Source organism: Heterostelium album, assembly GCF_000004825.1.
Source record: "Heterostelium album PN500 unplaced genomic scaffold PPL_scaffold6, whole genome shotgun sequence".
Lineage (NCBI taxonomy): Eukaryota > Evosea > Eumycetozoa > Acytosteliales > Acytosteliaceae > Heterostelium > Heterostelium album.
The window spans coordinates 532,816-559,197 of NW_008805068.1; the positions used below are offsets into that span (position 1 = coordinate 532,816).

The window sequence follows — 26,382 nt, forward strand, 5'->3', positions numbered from 1 at the left end:
ACAAAATTTATCTATTTTTTCAATGCTTTATTTAAGCCTATTAAAACTATGAAACTAATTTAATGAGAGTGACCGTGAGCACCGTGGCTGTGACCATGACCACCGTGGCTGTGGCTATGACTGTGGGCACCGTGGCTGTGTCCATGACCACCATGACTATGACTGTGTCCATGATCGTTGGCACCATGAACTTGATTGAAAGTCAACTTTTCATTTGGTGTGAGAGTATCATCACCATGATCATGTGGCAACATTCCGTGCAACCAATAAATACTCAAGAAAATAGCAAACATACCAATAATATTTGAAATTGTAGCAGACTATGATAACAAATAAAAATAAAAGTTAATAACAATATTTTGGAAACATATAAACACTTTTCTGTATACATTACATTTACGTCAACATATTTAAGAGTGGCTGGCATCAATTCTTTGACAACCATGAATAACATGATACCGGCTACAGCTGCCAACATTGATTGTACAAGATATGGAGTCATGTACTCTCTAAAGAAGAATCCAAAAATGATGGCACCCAATGGCTCACACAAACCACTGTACAAACAATATTTGAATGCGGTCCATTTGCTTCCGGTGGCAGTGTAGATGGGAGCGGCAACAGCCATACCCTCTGGAATATTGTGTGCAGCGATAGCCAACATCAGTGGCATTCCAACGCTGATACCTTTCAAACAGGAGAGATACACTGCTACACCCTCTGGGAAATTGTGTAAACTAATTCCAATTGCAGTGACAACACCCAAGTTCTTCAAATAGTTGTCTTTCTTTTTCTTTTTCAAATCGTCGTCATCGTGGTGGTCGTCGTTTTTGTTGTCGGCAACGGTGTTATCAGAGTCGTCAGTTGATTTCTTCTCCTTTCTCAATTTGGTGGTTGATGACGATTTTTCTTTGGTGCTCTTCTCAGTGGATGCACCATCACTCTTTTCACTTGTGGATTTCTCTGATTTCTCAACTGATTTATGAGCATGTTCATCAACATGATCATGATCATCGGCATCCGGTACCAATTTAAGAATGATTGCGAAAAATAGCATACCTCCAAAGAACTAAATTAAATTAATTAATAAAATGCTGCCGTAACCAAAAAATACTAATTAAAATTAATTAAATTAATTTGAACTTACATAAAAGTTTGCAGGTAAGAATCCGATCTGTTCGATTGACTCTGGTAGTAAATCCATAAAAGAAATATATATCATGACACCCGATGAGAATCCCAACATATTACCCAATACCTTGTAGGATGGTGATTTCATAAACAAAATGAATAGACCTCCGATTGCAGTGGAGAGTCCACTCAGAATGCACATGATCATCGCACTCTGTACATTTTGCGAATAATCTATCTATTTTTAAACTTTTATTTACTTATTTGTATATATATATTTATATAAAGATGTTGAATAAGAGATAAAGTGAATCTATTTTAAAAATAATGTTTAGAATTATCTAAACTTTGATTGATTTATAAACTTTTGATTGATTTAAAATGATTTAATATTAATGCATGAAAAACAAAAAAAGTTTTTTCTTCCATTTGGAAACTTTGAATAAACAAATTGATGAGTGCTTTGACTTTTTTTAACACTCTAATTTTAAACACCACAACCCACCACCACCACACCTGGGGTTGATGAATCATTTTAATTAATTAAATAAATAAGTTTGTAACAAAATTTGGTTGGTCGATTTATTTTAATACAAATAAATTGGTGTCAATAAAATCTTTTGTTTGCCAATGGATAACCGTATTCTTCATATTCTTGCTTTGTCACTGTATATTTATTGAAATCTGGTTGCTGTGCAAATTTAATACCACCATACAATGCACTTAATATTGGGCTAAGAAAATTAATAAATTAAGTTTGAGAAATGATTAATAAACAGTTCAACGGTTTTAACTAATTTGATTGATATTCAATTGGTTGATTGATTGATTGATTGCTTTTTTTTCAATTACTTACTCTTCTGGTGTATAGATCTTCACTGGTAAGTTGTCGGGTGCCAGCGATCTGAGTTCTTTAAAGAGGCGTTGTTTGAATCCAGCAATCTTTGTTGTGCCCCCCAGTAGCAATATGTTTGAGTAGAGTGATTGATGGAGGTTGACATCAGTACAGTTAATTGATTGAACGATACTCTCTGCAAGACCCGCTTGATTTAAACCTATGTCATTAGGATTGAAAATCAACTCTGGAACTGAGAATCTTTCGTTCACCAATGATAGAATCTGTTCATCCTCTTCTTCTTCTTCACCTTTCTCTGTGGCCGTTGTCTCTGTTGATTCTTTTGATTGATCATTGTTATCATTGCTACTATTTGATGATGATTCTGTTGTTAATCCGTTGTTTTCTTTCATTTCTGTATCCCCATTATTATTATTATTATTATTATTGTTGTTGTTATCATTATTTTCATCTTTATCATTTGGGAAGTATGGTTTATTCTGATAGGGGTTAGTTAGTTAGTTAGAGTTTGTAAATAGCTTTGATATATTATATGTTATTTACTTTTATGAAACCTGTTGTATTATTATTTGTGTAATCTGGTAATACATAGTCTACTTTTAATAGAGATTGCCTTGATTTGTCTTTAGTTGATATGTCATTGATGAAATCTTGTGAAACAAAACAGATTCTCTCTTTAATGGTGTTTAGTAGTCTAGTTTCATGCATCATATCCCAATATCTAAATGATACTATCTCTTTCAAGTAGTTTGTCAACACTTTACCACCTATTTGGAATCTATATTAAGTTTTGATTGATGAATATAATAGGTCTTATTTAGACTATCTAAATAATATAACAGCTACTAACCTTTTAATGGCATAGTTTAATTTAGTATTTTGAAAGTGAGGAATAACATGTGTAAATGAGTAACCACAATCCACTACCAACTGGCATGGTGAACTAGTGAATGACGATGAAGCATTTTCCATTTTATAATTATAAAGACCTAATGTAGATGCTATAGCATATATATAATATAATCATTATTATTGTTTTGTTGTTAGTTGATTAGATTGTTATAGTAATCTATTACTATTACTTATCTAGATAGATATATCAGATAAAGAAAGAATAATAACCTACGAGTCATTAAAGATAATGATTTAAATTTATATTGTTCATAGACGGTCTCATAAAGAGCACGTCTGATCTCATCGAAATCGAATGGTGCCTCTGTAAGTAGTAAGGAAGTCTCTTGCGGTTTCACTTTAAGATCGTCGCGCTTGAACAGATGATCCCAAATCTCTTTCTCTACTGCCCAGTTTGTAATGTAACCTCTCTCCATAGGACCACGATACTTGATATCCGAAGATGAATTATGATATTTCGAAAGATCATCTCCAACTATATATTTCTTTTCGTTCTTTGTCTTACCTACTTGATTAGGTATAACTCTAATTTTAACAATAAAGTAAAAGTTAAATATAGTTAATAACATTTACTAAACAAAACAAGTATTATATATGTATGAAAATCTTTCTTTGATAACAAACATTGTATTTACATTCTCGTTTGTTGGAGGCACATAAGATACTTTCAAAGTATAACCTCCATTGTCTATAACAAGTACTTTATTATTCATTAGCTAGAGAACTGAAATTAGTTGCACAAAACACTGAAAAAAAACAAATGTAATAATTGTTGAGATTTTTAAAAAATTTTCAAGATCAATGAAAATTCTTAAATAGTTTTTTGATGGTTAAATTTACAAATTAAGTAAGTTTTTTTTTATTTGGTTTATTTATTGAGATCCACCACGAAGTCTGAGAACCAAATGAAGAGTTGACTCCTTCTGGATGTTGTAATCAGAAAGAGTTCTACCATCTTCCAATTGTTTACCCGCAAAGATGAGACGTTGTTGATCGGGTGGGATACCTTCCTTGTCTTGGATCTTGGTCTTGACATTCTCAATGGTATCAGAACCTTCGACTTCCAAAGTAATAGTCTTACCAGTTAAAGTCTTGACGAAAACTTGCATACCACCACGGAGTCTGAGAACCAAATGTAGTGTTGATTCCTTTTGAATGTTGTAATCGGAAAGAGTTCTACCATCTTCCAATTGTTTACCAGCGAAAATGAGACGTTGTTGATCGGGTGGGATACCTTCTTTATCTTGAATCTTGGTCTTGACATTCTCAATGGTATCAGAACCTTCGACTTCCAATGTAATAGTCTTTCCAGTCAATGTCTTGACGAAAACTTGCATACCACCACGGAGTCTGAGTACCAAATGTAGTGTTGATTCCTTTTGAATGTTATAATCGGAAAGAGTACGTCCATCTTCTAATTGTTTACCGGCGAAAATTAAACGTTGTTGATCGGGTGGGATACCTTCCTTGTCTTGAATCTTGGTCTTGACATTCTCGATGGTATCAGAACCTTCTACCTCGAGGGTGATAGTCTTACCAGTTAAAGTCTTGACGAAAACTTGCATACCACCACGGAGTCTAAGTACTAAGTGAAGTGTTGACTCCTTTTGAATGTTGTAATCGGAAAGAGTTCTACCATCTTCTAATTGTTTACCAGCGAAAATGAGACGTTGTTGATCAGGTGGGATACCTTCCTTGTCTTGAATCTTGGTCTTTACATTTTCAATGGTATCAGAACCCTCTACCTCTAGGGTGATGGTCTTACCAGTAAGAGTTTTAACAAAAATTTGCATAGTGTAATTTAATTAAAATAAGTTGGCAATATAATTAATAATAAGAGTAGTATAATAATTTAATATTTATATATAAGTATTTATGAATGTAATTAATTTAAATAATGGTAATAGTAATAGAAGTTCTAAGTTTAAATAGTTTTTTTAGTAAAATTAAAAAATTAATTTAATTTTTTTTTCTCAAAAAAATAATTCCAAAAAAATTTTAGTGCCTTAAGAAATTCGGTGAATCACTATGATTCCTCAAGTTTTTTCAATCACCGTTTTTCTAAATTTATCTTGTTCAGAAAATATTAATAATTAAAAATAGTTTATTTTGAAAAAAATTAAATTAAATATAATTTTTTTTTTTAATTTTTATTTAATGTTTTTAATTTCATTTGAACTCTAGCGTTTTCTGTTGCATTCTTTTTCTTTTTGTGAACGAAATAGACAGTTGCTGTAACTAGAGCAACTGCAACAACACCACCAACAACAGCACCAACGATGATCTTCCATTTGTTATCGCTGTTTGAAGAACAAGATACTTTTCCATCGACAGAGATCAACGTTGAGAAATCAGGGTCAATAAATAGTGTTGATTCGAAAAATGGAATGACTGAAACGATCGATACACTCTGGTTGTTTGTATTTTCAATGGCTCTGTGAGAGATTGATCTTGGGATTGAGTCTAACACAACTCTATTTACTAACCTTCCAAATACAGAGTTACCATTGTTGTCTCCAATATTTATCAAGTTGATATCTCCAGAATCGACGATTGAAATATTAAACTCTGGATCACAACTTCCACCGATTGGCGCTGAAATGATACTGGATATCTCCAGAGTGTTCAATCTCGATTGGAAATCCCATTCCGATATATTCAAAGTGTATTTGAATGATCCCAGTTTAATGGAATAGGTTTGACCGGCATATTGATATTCGTAATAATCGTTTTGTGTGATGGTTGGAATGGCTAAGAATTGATAGAATGTGACATTCATAGATTTAAAATATCGATTGGTTGATTTAATTGAGTATTGCCATGATTTCTCTGTTATTTGGCCATTGATTTCATTGGTAATATTTATGTCTGTATTCATTGTCAAGTCCCACTCGAAAGATGAAACATTCAATGTTTTAATTGGAGAGGATGCTGAATCTATTTCTTGGATTTGGCCGATTGAAAAAGAATAAGTAATTCCTTTATCGTCGATGATGACACCTGGCGATTCAGGATCTGGAACAATGATAGGTGGATTCTGGTCACCTGGATTTGTTTTTATTTCGCAATATTGACCAATCCAACCAGTCTTACAATTACAATTTCCATTTGAACAAACACCATTTCCATTGCAATCTGTATTACCTGTTTTACAATTATCATTTTGATCTAGATTTATACAAAAATAAAATATTAGTTAAATAAAATAAAAAAACTGTTATTTTACAACATACCAGATAATGTATTAACTTTAATTGTTGTGTTTACTGGATCGAATATTGTATTTAAAACAGACACTCTTACAGTATATGTTAGGTTTTGAACAAGATTAGGGAATGTACATTTCAATATATTAGTAACATTGTCACAAAATACATGAAAACTTATTCCATTTCCATTTGAAAGCAATGCTTGATATGTTGACATATTTTGGAAACCTTCTTGACTCTCTGTCCACTCAATTGAAATTACTGATTTAGTTGGTACAATATTTATTATATTTACTGGTGTAGGTGCTATTTAAATAGATTAAATATTAATAAATAAAATTGTAATCTATTCAGTATTAAACTTACGGTTGTGAGAAGTAAAATTATAGGTTGATGTATTGTTCAAACCATTGTTGGTTACAAACACTGAAATTGAATAGTTGAATCCAAAACTAGATGGAGAATATCTACATTCTAGAGTCGATGTTTCTATACACATAGGAATAGTATTACCATTGATAAGCACTGTATATAGTGACTGTCCTGGAACACCACCGTTTGAATAGTATCGAATGGATAATGTTCTATATCGTAACTCCTGGACTGTGATTACCGGTGGTGAAACTGGTGCATATGTACTAACCAACTTGGTCATTTCATCGTAGGTTCCATCGTTTGCAACCGATACTTTGACTGCATATGTAGTGCCCGGTGTTAAACCTGTCAAGTCACAGGTGGTTGTTGAAATTCCTATACAACCAGGAACATCAGTTCCATTAATGGTGACATTAAATTTCGATTGACCAGCCAAAGAATATATCGATCCAAACGATAATGACATTGTTTTATAGGTGATGTTGGTCACATTTATTTCACTGACTTTTACTGGATTCAATGTGTAAAACACAGATGAATTTGTCAAGAGAACATCTTCATATATTGCAGAGAGATCGAAAACATAAGCAGTCGAACTATTTAGTTTTGTGACAACACAATAAGTAACTGTAATATTTATACATGTTGGATATAATACATTCTTAATAAAAGAATAGAATAACATTTGTTAGTAGTTTTCTTTTGTTTGATCAAGAGTTATTTTTAATAAATACATACGTTGACTTTTACTGAATATAAAATACCAGGACCACCTCCTCTAGATGTAAAATTAGTAGTAATCCTTGATGTTGTACTATCGTTACTGGTGAATTCGAGACCTTCAAAGTAAGGGTTAGTTGTAAGACTCCACGTGGCAGCACTAAAATCACCATCGCTAGTGGCATTCACTGTGATTGGATAGGTAGTTGACGGATTCAAGCCAGTAACTGTACAGTTTGTGGAAAGTGTATTGGTGCAATAGGATATGCCATTACTAGATACCGTGTAATATATTTGATTTGGTACTCCATTCAATGAACTGTATTTAACTGAAATCGATTTGCTGGTCTTACTTTGGACATTCAGTGAAACATCGGAAACCTTAGCATAGGTTGAAACTACACTTGAATTGGTTAGTGTGATATCTTCGTTAACAGAAACAACCTTGATTGAATAAACGGTGTTTGGTGTCAGTCCAACTAAAGAACATGTTAAAGTAGTGATATTTATGCATCCAGGAACATCGATTGAACTCTTGGAGACGGTGTAGTAAGTGGTTGAACCAACAACACCACCTCCACCGGAATTGAAATCGACCACCATCGATTTCGTTGTTTTCGAGCGGACTGTCAAATCCAATGTTCCTTGAGTGTTAACCAACAGCGTAGTACTCTTGACATCGTCATCGTTGTAAGCTAATACAACGATGGTATATCTGGTAGCTGGCTGTAGTGTATTTATCGTGTAGGAAGTGGTTGTCAATCCAGAGACAACAGGCGAACCGTTTGCGGTAATCGAGTAGTTTGTTACAGGTGTTGGAACTCCACCGGTGGTACTCCAATGCAATGCCATTCCATTGGTTGAGATCATTACGGCAGAGACTACTGGTGCGGTTACCTCACTGTAGGTTGTAGCAGAGGTTGCTACATAGTTATCGCAAATCTGTCCACCAACAGGTACACATACATCGATGGTATATTGAGTGGATGGTTGTAAACCCTTTACATTACAGGTATCTGTGAAAGAACAATCTGTATCATAGTCACCATTTACTCTAACTTGATATGTTATTACAAAAGTACCAGGAATTACAACATATTTAACTAAAATAGAATTGGTATATACTCCAAGAACAGTTACAGATTCAATCTGACCTTTGTTTTTTTTTTTTTCGTTTTTTTTAAAATTAGAAAAAGTAAAAGTAACTTTCCAAGTTTTTTTTGAACATACATACCTTGGACAGTGTGAATAAGAAATATTATACAAATTAAAAATATTAAATATATATAAGATTGATTCATTCTTTAAATCTTTTTGTTAAATTTGTAGAATGAAACTCAAGATTGAATCAAAAATATTATTATTTAAATAAATCGTTTTTAGTTTTTTTTACAAAATTATTTTATTAAAGGATAAATATTGATATTTAATTTTGTGTATGTCATTATATCTATAAATTTGAACTTTTTTGTAAAAGAAATAATAATTTTTTTTGATATGATATCTAAAAAATCCGGCAGAAATGGATTCTTTTTAAAATCAAGATATTTTTTGAAAATCTGTCGCGCTACAAAATTTTTTTTTATTTTTTCGATTATTTCCGATGAGATCAGCGAAATTTTTCAAGAATTCATTTGCTGTAGTCTTGCTTTAATTTTATTATTTTCTGTTGTAATCTTTTTCTTTCTGTATAAGTAATATGATGCTCCAGCCAGGATTGAAATGGCAACAAATCCACCAACCACAGCACCAACGATGATCTTCCATTTGTTGTCTTTGTTTGAAGAGCAATTAACTTTTCCATCGACAGAGATCAACGTTGAGAAATCAGGGTCAATAAATAGTGTTGATTCGAAAAAAGGAATTACTGAAACGATCGATACACTCTGGTTGTTTGTATTTTCGATGGCTCTGTGTGAGATTGATCTTGGAATTGAATCTAACATAACTCTATTGACCAGTCTTCCAAATACAGAGTTACCATTGTTGTCACCAATGTTTATCAAGTTGATTTCACCGGTATTTACTATAGTTATATTATATTTGGGATCACAACTTCCACCGATTGGCGCTGAAATGATACTGGATATCTCCAGAGTGTTCAATCTCGATTGGAAATCCCATTCCGATATATTCAAAGTATATTTGAATGAACCCGAATTTAATGGAATAGGTTTGACCGGCATATTGATATTCGTAGTAATCGTTTTGTGTGATAGTTGGAATGGCTATGAATTGATAGAAGGTGATATTCATTGTCTTGAAAAAATTATTTGATACAGAAACAGAGTATTGCCAAGATCTCTCTAAAAATACTAGATTTAGTTGGTTGGTAACATTCCTTTCCAGTGTCTTTGACAAAGTCCATTGTAATGATGAAATATTCAATGTTTTAATTGGAGAGGATGTTGAATCTATTTCTTTGATTTCACCAATCGAGAAAGAATAAGTAATTCCTTTATCGTCAATTATGACACCTGGTGATCCTGGATTCGGAACAATGATAGGTGGATGGTTATTATCAACATTGTTTGGAACTTCACAATATTGACCAATCCAACCAGTCTTACAATTACAAAGTCCTTGTGAACAAACACCATTTCCATTACACTCTGTATTACCTGTTTTACAAAAATCTGTGGTATCTAAAAGAAATATAAAACCAATTAATTTGTGATTACAGATTTAATATTGTTTAAAAAACTTACCAGATAATGTATTAACTTTAATTGTTGTGTTTACTGGTAGAAAATCAGTATTCAAAACAGTTACTCTCAAAGAATAAGTTGTGTTTTGAATAAGATTAGGGAATATACATTTCAATATATTTGTAACATTGTCACAAAATACAAAAAAATTAGCTCCCTCCTCGTTTGATAATGATGCTTGATAAGTTGTCATATTTGGAACACCTTCTTGACTCTCTGTCCACTCAATTGAAATATTTGATTTGGTTGGTAAAACATTTATAATATTTACTGATGTTGGATCTAAAAATAAAAGTTAATAATAATGATATTAAAAAAAAAAATTAAAATAAACTTACAATCATAAATTTTTAGAAAATAAAATGTCTGTTCTGTGTGTCCATCATTTGAGACCAATACTGAAATTTCATAATTTTCACCTATTTGATAAGGATTAAATGTACATTGAAGAGATTGAGTATTGATACAACCCGATATATTGGTACCATTAATTGCAGAGGTGTATAATGACTGTCCAGGAACACCACTAGTTGTTGTATATTTAATCAAAAGATCTTTATTTGGGAATTGTGTGGTGGTTATGATTGGTGGTGAAACTAAAGAATATGTTGTAAATAATTTTGTCATTTGATTCGATCTTCCATCATTGAGAACTGATACTCTAATTGAATAGACGGTACCATAAGTTAAGTTAGTCAAATCACATGTGGTTGTCGAAATATCAGTGCAACTAGGAACAGCTGTATCATTTAAAAAAATAGTAAACTTTGAATTACCAATTACACCATATATTGACCCAAATGAGAGTGACATTGTTTTTGTCGTGATTGATGTTGCATTTAAATCGGAAATCTCTGCAGGTTTCAGAGTAGAAAGTTGAGCTTGAACAGTATTGTTTTCTCCTGTATTGGTTGCAAGTATTTCAATCTTATACGCTGTTCCACTTTGTAAATTCATAATTTCACAACCAGTTGATTGAATATTGATACATAAAGGGTATGGAACATCCTAATAAAAAAAGTAAATATAAAATATTTTATTAAATTTGAAATAACGAATACATACATTAACTATTGTTGTGTAATAAGTTTGACCAGGAACACCGCCAGACGCAGTATAAACAACAAAGATCTTTGAAGTAGTGGTTTCATTATATTGGATATTTAGACCATAAAGAATATAAAAGGTTGCAAAGTTGGACTCTGCTATAACACTATCCCCATCATTGGTAGCATTAACGATAAATTTATATAAGGTTGAATATCCTAGATTATTGACGATACATATTTTATTAGGTGAAGGAGGGCACCTAATAACTCCATGGACATCAACTGAATAAATAGTTTGGCCAGGTACACCATACAATGAATCATATTCGATGGTAATAATACTGGAGGTTCTATTTACCAAAGCTATCGATAAATTAGAGACTGTTGGATAGGTAATGGATGGCAATAATATAGTATTTCCTTGGCACTGAGATCCAGATTCAAAACAACATACAACAATATCATAAGTGGTATTAGGAGTTAAACCGGTAATAAGACAAGTGGTTGCCTGTAAACAATCGAGTGAGATGAAAGGCGAACCATTTACAGTGAAACTATATTCAACATTAGTTCCGCCTACTGAAGTATAGGCAATCTTAATGGAATGAGTTAAAATCTCACTTGCTTCAATTGTTGACATAGTTTGTGCTTAATTTTAAAAAAAAAAATGTGTAAATATTAGGAAAAAAATACATGCGTAAAAAAAAATGATTCCATACCATTTATTTTTGTAATAAAAATTAATAAAATTAAATAAATAAATAAATTACTATTTATCATTTTTTTTTCTATTTGTCTTTAGATAGAAAATAAATTTTTATATTATTTTTGAAGATTTATTATTAGGAAATTTGAAAGTTAATTCATTAGTCGATGAAATATTTGAGGAGGTTTTTACAAAAATTTGAATATCAAGATATTTGTAAAAAAAAATTCGGAGTGTGTATCTTGATCTAAATATCATTTTTTTTTGAAACAAATCAAAGATTTTTTATTTGATATTTTTTTATAACCTACATCTTTGCATTTCCCAATAGTAAATTATGTTTAATAACCTTTTTTCTAACTTCTTTTTGTTTTTTTTTTTCAACACACATTCAGTCTCTAAAATTGGTGTCAATTCTTCGATCACTACAAAATTTCAAATAAAATTGCAAACAAAACTATTGGTCCTGCACCCAAATTTTACAAAAAAATAAATAACCATATTTTTATTTATTCATCTTCTTCAGCTTATCTTGCATTCTTTTGTTTTCTTTTGTTAGCTTTTTCTTTTTGTAGACTAAAAAGGTAGTACCTGCGATGAGAGCTATACCAACAACACCACCAACGACAGCACCAACGATGATCTTCCATTTATCATCGCTGTTTGAAGAACAAGATACTTTTCCATCGACAGAGATCAACGTTGAGAAATCAGGGTCAATAAATAGTGTTGATTCGAAAAATGGAATGACTGAAACGATCGACACACTCTGGTTGTTTGTATTTTCAATGGTCTTGTGTGAGATTGATCTTGGAATATCGTCTAATAATACAACTTTCAATAGTCTTCCAAATACAGAGTTACCATTGTTGTCTCCAATATTTATATTGTTTCCACTACCAGAATCAACAAGCGATATGTCTATCTTTGGATCACAACTTCCACCGATTGGCGCTGAAATGATACTGGATATCTCCAGAGTGTTCAATCTCGATTGGAAATCCCATTCCGATATATTCAAAGTGTATTTGAATGATCCTAGTTTAATGGAATAGGTTTGACCGGCATATTGATATTCGTAGTAATCGTTTTGTGTGATTGCTGGAATGGCTAGGAATTGATAGAATGTGACATTCATAGATTTAAAATATGGGCTGGCTGATGAAACTGTTGAGTATTGCCACGATCTCTCTGTTAGAGCTACATTGGTAGGATTTGTAATGTTTATATCTTTGTTTTTAGTCAGAGACCATTGTAATGATGAAACATTCAATGTTTTAATTGGAGATGATGCTGAATCTATTTCTTTGATTTCACCAATCGAGAAAGAATAAGTAATTCCTTTATCGTCGATGATGACACCTGGTGATTCTGGATTTGGAACAATGATAGGTGGATGGTTATTATCTATTTTGATTGGAGTCTCACAATATTGACCAATCCAACCAGTCTTACAATTACATTGGCCATTTGAACAAACACCATTTCCATTACACTCTGTATTACCTGATTTGCAATAATCTGTTGAATCTTTAATAAACACAAAAAACAAAATTAATAATTTTAGATAAGATATAGATAATTTTTGAATATAACATACCAGATAGTGTATTAAATTTAATTGTCGTATTAACAGGATCGAAATAGGTATTTAAAACAGTTACTCTCAAAGAATAAGTTGTGTTTTGAATAAGATTCGGGAATGTACATTTCAATATATTTGTAACATTGTCACAAAATACAATAAAATTAGCTCCCTCCTCGTTTGATAATGATGCTTGATAAGTTGTCATATTTGGAACACCTTCTTGACTCTCTGTCCATTCAATCGATATGTTTGAGTTGGTTGCTACAATATTTATTATATTTATTGCGGTTGGATCTAAAAAATAAATGTTAATATCTTGAAATTATTTTATATTATATTTAACTAACTTACAATCATATATTTTTAAATTGGTTGTAGAGATTTGTGTCAATCCATCATTGGTAGCAAAAACAGCGACTATAAAATAATCACCTATTTGATAAGGACTGTATGTGCACTCGGTTGATTGTATGTTAATACAACCAGGTAAATTGGTACCATTGATCGAGACGGTGTATGTTGACTGTCCAGGAACACCACCAGTTGTTGAATATTTAATCAAAAGCTCTTTGTTTGGATGTTGGATAAAAGTGATTATTGGCTGTGAAACTGGAGGATAGGTGCTAAAATCCGTTGTCATCGAATCAGATGTACCATCATTTTGGGCTACCACAAGTATTGAATAGACAGTGCCTGGAGTTAAGTTAATCAAATCACATTTGGTTTCTGAAATATCGGTGCAACTAGGAACAGCTGAACCATTAACATATACTGAAAACTTGGTTAAACCAACTACACCATTTATTGATCCAAATGTGAGTGACAATGTTTTTGTTGTGATTGCTGCATCTATCGATGTTATCTTTACACCAGCCAAAGTTGATATATAATTGGTCATTGAAACTGAATCAATATCATTAGTTGCAGTGGTTTCTATCTTATACTGTGTTCCACTATTCAAATTGGTTATTTCACAAGTTTGTAGATATAAATTAATACAATCTGCATATACTTGGCCCTTTTTTTTTTGAAATATACAATTTAAATTTAAGTTAATATGTGGAAATGTTATAAACATTAATGTTTATAAAATAATAAATAATACTTACATTGATTTTTGTAGTATAAAAAGTATTATCTGGAACACCACCATTTGTATTATAAATAACAATGATTCTAGAGGTGGTAGTCTGGTTGGATGTTAATACAAGATTGTACAATGAATAAAAAGTGGCGAAAGAAGATTCTCCAGTACTGGAATCACCGTCATTGGAGACTGTGGAGATGAACTTGTAACTAGTACCTGGCTGCAAATTTCTGCCAACGCATATATTGCTGCTTGTACCTGAACAGATATAAGAACCATGCAAGTCTACTAAATAACTAGATTGACCTGGAACACCACCTAGATGTTTAGTTTGAACTGCTATGGAGGTTGTTGTACGGTTTACCAATGCTACAGTTACACCGTTTATCGATGCATATGTCGACACAGTCAGACCATTAACCATTTGTTGACCTGCATTGGTTGATTCTATTTTAAAGGTGTAGGAAGAGCCTGATACTAAACCTTGAATGTAACAGGTATTCGATGTAATAGCAGTACATTGTGATACTGGAGCTGTACCTATGAATAGACTATATGTTGTTACTGAACCAAATACTCCTCCAATCGATTCAAAGTTTAAAGTAATGGTTTTGGTGGTTTTCACTGGCGCAGTCAGTGTAACCGGTGGAGTGCCATAGGTAGTCACTATGGTGGTGGTGTTTTTAATATCGTCGTCGTTCTGTGCTTGCACTAAAATAGGATAGGTAGTCCCTGGAGTCAATGTGTTAATGGTGTAGGTGGTTGTTGTCAATCCGAGAGCAATATCCATCCCGTTCGCTTTAATATTATAAACAGTGGCAGGCGTAGGAACACCACCGGTGGTCGACCAACTGAGTGTCATTCCAACACCAGAAACTGCAGATACCACAACCAAGGGATCGGACACATCTTTGTAGGTTCTTGCTTGCGCTTGCATATGAGGTGTTCCACATGGCGATGACCAATCAGAAGAAACACATATGTCGAAATTGTATTGTGTATCTGCAGTCAATCCGGTCAGAAGGCAAGTAGGACCGTTGGCACAGGCAAAATCACCGTTTTCAATGTTATTCACCAGAAGTGTGTATTTTACAAATCCTCCGTCTGAACTATATTGAAGTTGAATTGCATTCGTGTAAATTGCAGTTACTGTAAAACTAGTCATTGATTGTGCTTATATTAATAATAAACAAATTATATTTCCAAAAATTAATATTCAAATCAAAACTATTTTACTCAAAGAGAAATTAAATGTTCCACTTACCATTGCTTTTTCCAACTATTAACACAAATAAAAATAAATAAAAAAATAATTTACTATTCATCATTTATTATTATTTATTCTTATTTTTACACAATGGGTATTATTAATATTATTAAAGAGAATTAATGGTAAAATAATAAAAATTGTTTCTGTTTGAATTAATGATTCATTGCACGAAATCATAGAATACGGATTTTTCAAGAATATCTTCTACTGTTGTTAAAAATAATATTAGATATTTGTTGTTGAGCTCAGATTTTTTTTTTTTCGCCAACAAAAAATCTTGATAATTCGTCGTATGATTTTGCACACAATCAACATCGGACAATTAGATCTAATTTTATTTGAAATCATATGTATGTCACTGATCTTGAATAATTCGTTGGATTGTTTAAAAAAAAAATATGCATCCCTTTAATAATATTATTTATTGTTGATTCGACCCCACAATTGTTATTGTATTTGTTGTATTGGTGTTCGTTATTATTAAACTTTTTACTTACATTGGTGGTAAGAATGAATTGAAAAGGAAAAGAATCTGGACTTTCACCAAAAGACATTCAATTTGAATCTATTAACTAAATCGATAGCATCGGTAACTTCAGTGTTGACTCTAATAGAGTAAGTTGTTGTATAGGTTTCTTTTGTTAAAACAGATCTATTTATAATATATAAAACAAGTTAATAATTAATAAATGTTTGATTTTTGTGTATATTATAAATATTAGATTGTAAGTTGGTGATCATCATACAATGCAACAACAATAACAAACAACTGCAGAGTTGTTAATTGTTACATGCAACTCTGGTGGTTTAAATCTACAAAAAAGATAATTGATGTTATGCTTTGTTGTATAATTCGTAATAGTGGTGTATTATCTTGATGATAACCAACAAAAAACAACTATTTTTAAACTCTATTCTTTGGTGTATAATCGAATGTGCACGGCATTCTAAAAAGCAAGCCAGCACAGCAATGCAACAACAACAAAACAAAGTATTTTATTATTATATATGATAGTAAGAGTTAACACACACCAAAGCTAATATCATTATACTGGTTTTTCTAATATTATTAATATTATTATTTATCATTATCTTTTTTTGAGTTAAAATTTGATCACAGCAAAAAGCAGAAAATTTGTGTAAACTCTTTCATACACACCACTGACACTTTTTGATTTGATATCAAACAAATTTACAATTATATTATTTTTATATATTTTATATAAATTCTAAAAGTAATCACCTCTCAGAATGAGAACAATTGGGTGACTATTACAGTAGCTACTGAACGATGTAGATCTATAGATGCTATTAATTGCCGCTCAACAGACAACACATTGACATGCTTTGGCTTCGAAAGTTGGATTTCTTTCATTGTTCTTCTTTATTATCTAGTATCTTGTCTTGTCAGATGAACAACAATTTAATATGAATTAGAAAAATCATATAACTTTAATAATTTTAATAAAAAGCAATACAATTTAAGAATTATAATATCAAATATTTAAATTTTATTAAATTATTAGCTTGATTATTAGTTGTTGTATACACGAGAGGCAACCAGCATAACTACTAGAGGATACCGGCATAACGACGAGAGGAAACCGGCATAGTAATGAGAGGAAACCGGCATAGCAAAGATAGGATACCGGTATAGCAACGAGAGGAAACCGGCATAACGACGAGAGGAAACCAGCATAAGGACGAGAGGAAATCAGCATAGCAACGATAGGAAACCGGCATAACGACGAGAGGAAACCGGCATAACGACAGGAAACCTGTATAACGACGAGAGAAAACCGACATAGTGACGAGAGGAAACCGGCATAACTACGAGAGGCAACCAGCATAGTGACGAGAGGCAACCGTCATAGTAACGAGACAACCAGCATAACTACGAGAGGCAACCGGTATAGTAACGAGAAGCAACCGGTATAGCAACGAGAGGAAACCGGCATAACTACGAGAGGCAACCGGCATAGCGACGAGAGGAAACCGGCATAACGACAAGAGGAAACTGGCATAGCGACGAGAGGAAACCGGCATGGTAATGAGAGGCAACCGGAATAGCAACGAGACATCACTCATAGTAAGGAGGCAACAGGCATGGTAACAAGGACTTGGAAAAGAAGAAAGAGATAAAAGGAGATAAACAAAGAGTTAGTAAAACAAAGATATAAATAAGTTAAGTTATAATTAATAGTTATTACTTACAAAATTATTTGTATTTGAAAATAATGAAAAATGACATTGTGAATGAAATTATAGGTTTATATAGTTTTAAATTTGATTCGTTTACTTTCAGTTTGAACTCAAAAATGGCGGTAACTGTTAAGCGCCAATTAAAAGTATGAATTAATATTCAAATTTGAAATATAAATATTAAAATTAATTAAATAATTCATTTTATTATAATATAATATTCAAAAATAAAAAAAACAGGCGATCATTACCAATGAAGAAACAACAAGCATAATTTTCAATTTTATTAATTTATTGAATTTGCAACACCCCACTTTTATTTGACAAGTTCATATTTTTTTTTTTGTTGCAAAAATACAATAATATTGTTGTTTTTTGTTAAATATAATAATTGAAGAATATTATTATTGTAGTAGAAAACTATAATTATTTATTTAAATTGTAAGATGATTCTATTGTGTAATAGTAATGAAAACAATAATTACAATTGTACTAGAATAGAAGTGATTTACTATTAAATGAAAATTTCAAATTGAATTGTATAGTTAGATTAAAGTGTTCAACTTATTCATCATTCTAAACATCTCTTTAATAGTCATGTTGATAATTCGTACTTCCAAAATTGTAAGTATTGATAGTTTGTACTCTTCAATTGAATAAAACCAAGTTGAATGATTTAACTTTTTTCTTATCTTATCTGTATTACATTATTATTATGATTATCAAGAAATTTCTATTATCACACTCATCTAAAGATTACTATTAGTTTGTTATTTTTTGAAGTTGAGTTAAGGTGAAACATTAAATAACTTTAATGAAAAACAAAGGAATGTACACTTTTATTTTGATAATTTTCTAGTTTATTTTATTTAATTTTTTTAAACTAAGAATTAAATAAATTATCTTTTTATACTTTTAAAAAATAAATTGATTATAAATAAAAAATTGAAAGTTTTAAGTAAAAATTACTTTGTTTTAATTTTAAATATCAACGTTGTATTCATTGAATAAAATATTTAAATAATATAGTAATCTTTCTTTATGTTGAGATAAATATATTACCCTAAATAAAATCTAAATAAATTATATTTGATTGTTTATTTAAAAGTGAATCACAATTTAATTGATTTGATTCACGATTTATTTGAATTGAATGACAATGTCGAGTGTGGGTGGGTTGTGTTTTTTTATTTTTATTTTTTTGCCAATCAAACCAAAAAAACATCAACCAACTTTTAAATTAAGACATCTATATATTTAAATATTATTCTATTTAATTGAGAGTATCGGATAAAATGACGTTAATTATTTTCAAAATTTGGCGGTTTCTTATTATTATTGATTATTTTTAAATCTAATTTAAATATTTATATCCTAGTAAATACTATTAATATCGAAATTTTGCTTTTCAATATAAGCAATATTCATATTAATTTGTTATTTCTAAGCAAGTTTTATTAATATCACAATATTTTCAAGAAAAATATTGATCAAAACTAACATATTTCTTTCAAATTTCTATCAAATATAGTTTTAGATAGTGATCGTTGATAATAATAAAGAGATAGTTGATTTCTCATTTACTTTCTTCTTTTAAAAATAAGAAATAAATTAATTTTAATTTTATTTAAAGAACTTATCTTTATTTTATTTACTTTTTCATTTTATTATTGATAGTTTTCTATTTCTGTCATAAAATTGTTGTTTTGCAACTTTCGCAATTGAAAGTGTTCAATCACTACTAGTGATTAGTGAAGCCTTTTGAATAAACAAAAGAAATAATATCAGTATCATATATATGTCCCTATACAATCAAAAACAATATTGTATTGAGAAAAAAAAAATTAAAAAATATATTGGGTGAAAAATTTCAAAATAAATTAGTATTCTTAAATTACTTATATACATATATAGATATTATAAATTTAGATATTAGGTTTTAAATCGTTTTTAAATAATAATCAATATACACACTCATAAATATATTTCATTATTTTTATATATTAAATAAATCATACATATGTCACAACAACTTCAAGATAAGATAGATAATTTCCCAATTACCAGCTATTCGTGGGAATTAGTTGGTATTTATTTCAAAAAGAAAGCTGAGCTCGAAGATGAAAATGATCGAATGAGTTTCTTTTATTACTTTATCCATGAATTCGCTCGAGTCAAAAAGGAATTCGATGAACAGCAGCAACCCAAACAACAACAACCACAACAAGATAATAATATAGTTAATTATAAGTCGCTGGAGGAAGTTATCCAAAGCTTTCCAGTCACAAGTTTATCACTGGATTTGGTAACAGTTTTCAACCAAAAGAAACTGGAGATTAAAGATGAGTCAGATCGAAATCTGTTCCTTTTGTACTTTTCCAAAGAAAGATCTAGAATAGCGAGAGAACAAAAGCAACAGCAACAACAGCAACAGCAGCAACAGCAGGAACAGCAACAGCAGGAACAGCAACAGCAGCAACAGCAACAGCAGGAACAGCAGGAACAGCAGGAACAGCAGGAACAGCAGGAACAGCAGCAACATCAGCAACAGCAGGAACAGCAACAACAACAACAGCAACAAAATCAACATAAACAACAACAACAAAAAACAGTTAGTAAAAAAGAAAGCAACAACAATACATACCAGTTTAAAAAACCAACTATAAATAACAACATTAACAACAATAATTATAATATAAAGTATAAAAGCAACAACAACAATAACACTAAATCAATAGGAAATCAAAATACCTATCAATTTAGAAGACCAACTAGTTGGAACGAGAACAACGACAACAAAATCATCAAAATCAACACCAACATTGACAACACTGCCAATTACATTTTAAACATTATTAACAATATCAAAAACAAACCAAAACCAAATAATAATACCTATCAATTCAGAACACCGATCAATAAAAAATAAATAATAATAATAATAACAGGTGGAGTGGTGGTTCTGGTGCTGGTACTGGTCGATGCATGTGTGGCAGGGTGGGCACGATCGAAGGATAGTTGTTATGGTAATATATTATTTATTTATTTATTTATTATTATTTTTTATTATTTATTTATTTACAATGTTGTTTATTTATTAATATCATATTTGTATATTATATATAAAATAGTAGATCAATCTTAAAAGAGTCTGGTTTCTTTGGTCATGGTCTTGGCTATATGGTGGTGGTACTGATCCTTGCATGGGTGGCAGGGTGGGCACGGTCGAAGGATCGTTGAAAAGGTAATATGTTATTATTTATTTATTTATTATTTATTTATTTATTTATTATTTATTTATTTAAAATGTTGTTTATTTATTAAAGTTATATTGTATATTATATAAAAAGTAGATCAACTTTAAAAGAGTCTGGTTCTTTAGTCATGGTCTTGGCTATATGGTGGTGGTACTGGTCGTTGAATGGGCGGCAGGGTGGGCACGGCCGAAGGATCGTTGAAAAGGTAATATATTATTATTAATTTATTTTTTATTATTTATTTATTTTCAATGTTGTTTATTTATTAATATCATATTTGTATACTATATTTAAATAATGTAAAGTGAAATTCAGGTTAACGAAGCTCTAGGTTTTTTTTGTAGGTCTATTAAATAATTTATAAACGAATACAATTAGAATTGATATTAAATATAAATAAATAAATATAATTATAAATTAATTTTATAAATATATTCGTTTTATTTATATTTAATTTTAATTATTCTTGTATTCGTTATTTATTTATTTATTTATTATTTGTTTATATCATTAATTAATACTAACAACTGACTACTTTGTTTTTTTTATTTATTCTATTTTCCAATAAAACAATCAAGCTATTCCAAGTGATGCATTTCAATGGGTTCGTCCTTTTTTTTTTTTCTTTCCAGGGTCTGGGATAACTGGGTGTCATTGCTTGTGATCCTTGCCTCTCTTATCAAGCGTGACGGCATGTCTCGATCAGTGAACCCACTGATGAGAGCCTAGTTATTAGAGAAACCTGGCGACCTGTACACCCGACCCGCCAGTTGGGGAGATTGTTGTGAGCGGTTGCCTGTGGACGGACGAAGTTGGGATGAGCGCACTTGCTTGCAGGTGGTCTTGCACATGGTAACCTCTGTGTTGATCTACAGGATGCATGGCACTGGGTCAATGGTAGGGAAACCTCCAACACATGTTACGGCTTCATATAGTCTGAAAGCAGGTGATACATACGCTGCTAGTCTGTCGCATCTTCGGGTGTGGCGACACAGAGCAGATGGAGGCGACATTCTCTGTACAGAAGGCAACGCCACAGCTATCACTTTCTTTGTTGCCTCTTCGAAGTTGTTTTATTTGCTTCGGCTTCTAACTCTGCTGTCGATTAGGAACAACAACAATTAAAGATGCTGCCGATGGTTTGTGGCAATAAATCCATCGGGGTCTCTAGGTGCCAGTAGACTCCACCTCCACGTGGTTGGCACCGGAAACTCATGGATCGATAAGATTTAAAAATTTTTTTTTTTTTTTTATATAGTAAAATATGTTTAAAATTAAAAAATATTTTCTTATCGATCCATGAGGCTGAGAGAGTCTAAATTTTAATCTTTGCAGCTTTCGATCGATCGATGTTAACTTTGATCTTGGATCACCCACACTTCACCCACCACACTCATACTCACACCCACACTTACCACATCACAGCTCAACTCAATATTTTTTTTCACTTTTTTTTTTTTTTCACTTTTTTTTTTTTTCAAGTAATGTCAAACACACACACATAAATTAATTAAAGTAATTCAAGCAACAATCAATCTATTTATTCATATTTATTTATATTTTTAATTAACACACCAACAATATTATATTAATTCTTTTTTTTTTTTTATATTTTTATTTTTGATTGTGTTTTTTTATTTTAATTTTAAAACAAGTTACTTATTAACTCTTATTTGTTATTTAAATAGGTAAGCCATTCTATAGATTACCACTACTGTTTCAATTGCAAGTTAATTTATTTATTTATTATTATAATTATTATTAATCTTTAGGAAAGAGATAGTGATATTCTTATTATTTATTATTTATTATTATTATGTTATTAATCTTTGAAAAGATATTAATATTCTTTTTATATTTATTATTTTATCAATAAGTTAGGTTATATAGATTGTAGTTATGCGACCACCAGATCATCATTTGTGAGCACTGCCATCAGATCTCAACAAGTAGTCGATCCTCTGGCTTTAGACCAAGTAGGTGCCATGTGTAATTCAATCGATTTCTATATCAAGATTAATAACCAACAACATCAATATAGTAAAGTAGCAGCAAAAAGTAGAACAAACAGTACCAACGAGTAGTAAGTTATTATTATTATTAACCTTTAGAAAATATACTAATATTTATTATTATGATTTTAGTAGTAGTTGAAGATGTCATAGAGTTATCAATCAACTCACCATCAGCATATCAATCCAGCAACAACAATATCAATCACTTTAGTTTCGCAGACGATGACTACAACAACACTAGAATTTCTTCGTCTTCAGCTTCATCATCTTCCCAACATCACCAAACAACACTTGATACTGCTAGTAGTGGAGGAAACGACAGATACCATTCTCTCACCAGACTTGTTGTTCTCTGCCAATGATTCATTCGTCGTATTAACTGATTTCGATCAAATTTTAAATAAATAATGTTGATAACTTTAAAATTCTTTATAATTATTTCTTTTATTAACAGAGTTGATTCCACTGAGTTGCCGGACTCAGTACCGGACTTAGTTACCGGACTTAGTTACCGGACTGAGTTACCGGACTCAGTTGATTCCACTCAGTTACCAGACTGAGTTACCGGACTGAGCCAGTTACCAGAATGAGTTACCGGTCTCAGTTACCAGACTGAGTTACCGGACTCAGTTGATTCCACTCAGTTACCAGACTGAGTTACCGGTCTCAGTTACCTGACTGAGTTACCTGACTCAGTTACCGGACTGAGTTACCAGACTGAGTTGATGACTTAGTTGACTCAGTTACCCGACTCAGTTAGTTACCGGACTCAGTTGATGACTTAGTTGACTCAGTTACCTGACTGAGTTACCTGACTGAGTTACCTGACTGAGTTACCTGACTGAGTTACCGGACTGAGTTACCAGACTGAGTTGATGACTTAGTCGACTCAGTTAGTTACCGGTCTCAGTTAGTTACCGGACTGAGTTGATGACTTAGTTGACTCAGTTACCCGACTCAGTTAGTTACCGGTCTCAGTTACACCTGACTCAGTTACCGGAGTGAGTTACCAGACTCCAGTTACCAGACTGAGTTACCTGACTGAGTTGATAACTTAGTTGACTCAGTTACCGGACTCAGTTGATGTCTTAGTTGACTCAGTTACCGGACTCATTTAGTTACCGGACTCAGTTGATGTCTTAGTTGACTCAGTTACCGGACTCAGATAGTTTCTGGACTAAGTTGACTCAGTTACAGACTGAGTTATGAGTTTCCGGACTGAGTTAGTTACCGGACTTAGTTGATTCCAAATAGATAACGGACTGACTTAGTTACCGGACTGAGTAACTGGACTGAGTTGATGACTCAGTTGACTCAGTTGACTCAATTGCCATACTTAGTTGCCCGAAGCCTGAGTTTCCGTCAACTCCACAACTCAGATACTATTGATAGTTACCTCAACTACATATCTTAGTTTCGATCAACTCTACAACTTATTTACCATCAACTCCATAACTCGGTTACCGATGAACACATCACTCTCAATTTCCATCTGCTCAACTACTCCCTTACCATCAGTTTCACAAATCGATAAAATATAATCAAAAGATATAATTTTAAAGGTAGTTTAAAATTTTATTGAAATAGTAATTTTGTTGAATCTAAACACTCACTAATGTTGAATTACTTGACCAGGAGCAGAAATAGCAAATGTCATTCCACTACCACATCCAACAACATCATCAACCTCAACTTTATGAAATATTTCTGGTAATGAGAGGGTTTGGAGGTGTTGATGAATTATTTGTTGTTTTGGTTGTTGTCAGTTGTGGTTCAGTTGGTAGTTGTATTTTATTGTCTAAATGTTTATATAAAATCTTTAATATTTTTATTAGATTTCTGAATAATTAAGAACTTAATTCGGAAACAACTGATTTAATTTAATTATAACAGTGAAGTGAAATCATTCTACCTATAAAAAGATTTAAATTTAATATATTATAAATTAATAAAAATAATGATTTTAGATATTTATAAAGAATCTAGTATCTATTCTTTTTTAAATTCATGATCAATAATAAAATGATAACCAAAATAAACTATTATTCTCTATTTTTAATCAGATTCTCTTAATTCTTTATAATCTTCTTGCAATCTTCGTCTATTGTAAATCACCTCACTTCTCTTAACATATTATATTATTGATATGTGGTAGTATTCTAACTTACTTTACAAAAATTGATTTGATCGATTATCATTACTTTTATTTATTTTTTTATTTTTTAATATATTTAATTCAAAATAATCATTTTTTACAAATATGATTAGTATCTTAATACTAGTAATTTTTAATTAATTATTATAATTTAAAAAAACAACATTTTTTTTTTGAACCAACAAAAACAAAAAGATGAACTTGTCAAATAAAAATGGGGTGTTGCAAATTCAATAAATTAATAAAATTGAAAATTATGCTTGTTGTTTCTTCATTGGTAATGATCGCCTGTTTTTTTTTATTTTTGAATATTATATTATAATAAAATGAATTATTTAATTAATTTTAATATTTATATTTCAAATTTGAATATTAATTCATACTTTTAATTGGCGCTTAACAGTTACCGCCATTCTTGAGTTCAAACTGTAAGTTAACGAATCAAATTTAAAACTATATAAACCTATAATTTCATTCACAATGTCATTTTTCATTATTTTTCAAATACAAATAATTTTGTAAGTAATAACTATTAATTATAACTTTAACTTATTTATATCTTTGTTTTACTAACTCTTTGTTTATCTCCTTTTATCTCTTTCTTCTTTTCCAAGTCCGCTTTACCATGCCTGTTGCCTCCTTACTATGAGTGATGCCTCGTTGCTATTCCGGTTGCCTCTCATTACTATACCGGTTTCCTCTCGTCGTTATGCCGATTCCCTCTTGTAGTTATGTCGGTTGTCCCTCGTTACTATGCTGGTTTCCTCTCGTCACTATGCTGGTTTCCTCTCGTCGTTATGCCGGTTTCCTCTCGTAGTTATGCCGGTTCTCTCTTGTAGTTATGCCGGTTTCCTCTCGTCACTATGCTGGTTTCTTCTCGTCGTTATGCCGGTTTCCTCTCGTCACTATGCCGGTTCCCTGTTGTAGTTAATCCGGCTTCCTCTCGTCACTATGCCGGTTTCCTCTCGTCGCTATGCCAGTTGTCTCGTTACTATGCCGGTTTCCTCTCGTAGTTATACCGGTTTCCTGTCGTTGCTATGCCGGTTTCCTCTCGTTACTATGCAGGTTTCCTCTCGTAGTTATTCCGGCTTCCTCTCGTTACTATGCCGGTTTCCTCTCGTTACTATGCAGTTTTCCTCTCG

At 31.5% G+C, this 26,382-nt stretch overlaps 8 protein-coding genes across 8 annotated transcripts; 2 read left to right on the forward strand and 6 right to left on the reverse strand.

Moving 5' to 3' along the window:
* Positions 1-59: 59 nt before the first annotated feature.
* On the reverse strand, positions 60-1,204 carry zntB (zinc/iron permease; the record flags this gene model as incomplete). Its single annotated transcript, XM_020577643.1, has 3 exons — positions 60-320; positions 401-1,069; positions 1,148-1,204. The coding sequence occupies 3 exons, from the start codon at positions 1,202-1,204 to the stop codon at positions 60-62; spliced, it is 987 nt and encodes a 328-aa protein (XP_020432091.1).
* A 534-nt stretch (positions 1,205-1,738) lies between these two features.
* On the reverse strand, positions 1,739-3,612 carry arpF (actin family protein; the record flags this gene model as incomplete). The annotated part of the gene is made up of 6 exons (XM_020577644.1): positions 1,739-1,865; positions 1,988-2,466; positions 2,531-2,765; positions 2,838-2,988; positions 3,114-3,424; positions 3,524-3,612. The coding sequence occupies 6 exons, from the start codon at positions 3,610-3,612 to the stop codon at positions 1,739-1,741; spliced, it is 1,392 nt and encodes a 463-aa protein (XP_020432092.1).
* Positions 3,613-3,771: 159 nt separating this feature from the next.
* Positions 3,772-4,692, reverse strand: ubqF (ubiquitin family protein; the record flags this gene model as incomplete). Its single annotated transcript, XM_020577645.1, has 1 exon — positions 3,772-4,692. The coding sequence occupies one exon, from the start codon at positions 4,690-4,692 to the stop codon at positions 3,772-3,774; it is 921 nt and encodes a 306-aa protein (XP_020432093.1).
* A 350-nt stretch (positions 4,693-5,042) lies between these two features.
* PPL_06795 (uncharacterized protein) lies at positions 5,043-8,504 on the reverse strand (the record flags this gene model as incomplete). Its single annotated transcript, XM_020577646.1, has 5 exons — positions 5,043-6,067; positions 6,133-6,414; positions 6,475-7,144; positions 7,222-8,306; positions 8,438-8,504. 5 exons carry the CDS (start codon positions 8,502-8,504, stop codon positions 5,043-5,045), a joined length of 3,129 nt encoding a protein of 1,042 aa, XP_020432094.1.
* A 321-nt stretch (positions 8,505-8,825) lies between these two features.
* On the reverse strand, positions 8,826-16,986 carry PPL_06796 (calcium-binding EGF-like domain-containing protein; the record flags this gene model as incomplete). Its single annotated transcript, XM_020577647.1, has 15 exons — positions 8,826-9,229; positions 9,384-9,462; positions 9,520-9,848; positions 9,912-10,193; positions 10,250-10,919; positions 10,977-11,608; positions 12,056-12,091; positions 12,276-13,196; positions 13,267-13,548; positions 13,606-14,272; positions 14,364-15,514; positions 15,578-15,620; positions 16,185-16,263; positions 16,642-16,703; positions 16,888-16,986. 15 exons carry the CDS (start codon positions 16,984-16,986, stop codon positions 8,826-8,828), a joined length of 5,736 nt encoding a protein of 1,911 aa, XP_020432095.1.
* A 455-nt stretch (positions 16,987-17,441) lies between these two features.
* On the reverse strand, positions 17,442-17,591 carry PPL_06797 (uncharacterized protein; the record flags this gene model as incomplete). Its single annotated transcript, XM_020577648.1, has 1 exon — positions 17,442-17,591. The coding sequence occupies one exon, from the start codon at positions 17,589-17,591 to the stop codon at positions 17,442-17,444; it is 150 nt and encodes a 49-aa protein (XP_020432096.1).
* Positions 17,592-19,833: 2,242 nt separating this feature from the next.
* On the forward strand, positions 19,834-20,405 carry PPL_06798 (uncharacterized protein; the record flags this gene model as incomplete). The annotated part of the gene is made up of 2 exons (XM_020577649.1): positions 19,834-20,159; positions 20,213-20,405. The coding sequence occupies 2 exons, from the start codon at positions 19,834-19,836 to the stop codon at positions 20,403-20,405; spliced, it is 519 nt and encodes a 172-aa protein (XP_020432097.1).
* Positions 20,406-21,946: 1,541 nt separating this feature from the next.
* PPL_06799 (uncharacterized protein) lies at positions 21,947-23,645 on the forward strand (the record flags this gene model as incomplete). Its single annotated transcript, XM_020577650.1, has 4 exons — positions 21,947-22,137; positions 22,968-23,110; positions 23,215-23,388; positions 23,542-23,645. The coding sequence occupies 4 exons, from the start codon at positions 21,947-21,949 to the stop codon at positions 23,643-23,645; spliced, it is 612 nt and encodes a 203-aa protein (XP_020432098.1).
* Positions 23,646-26,382: the final 2,737 nt, after the last annotated feature.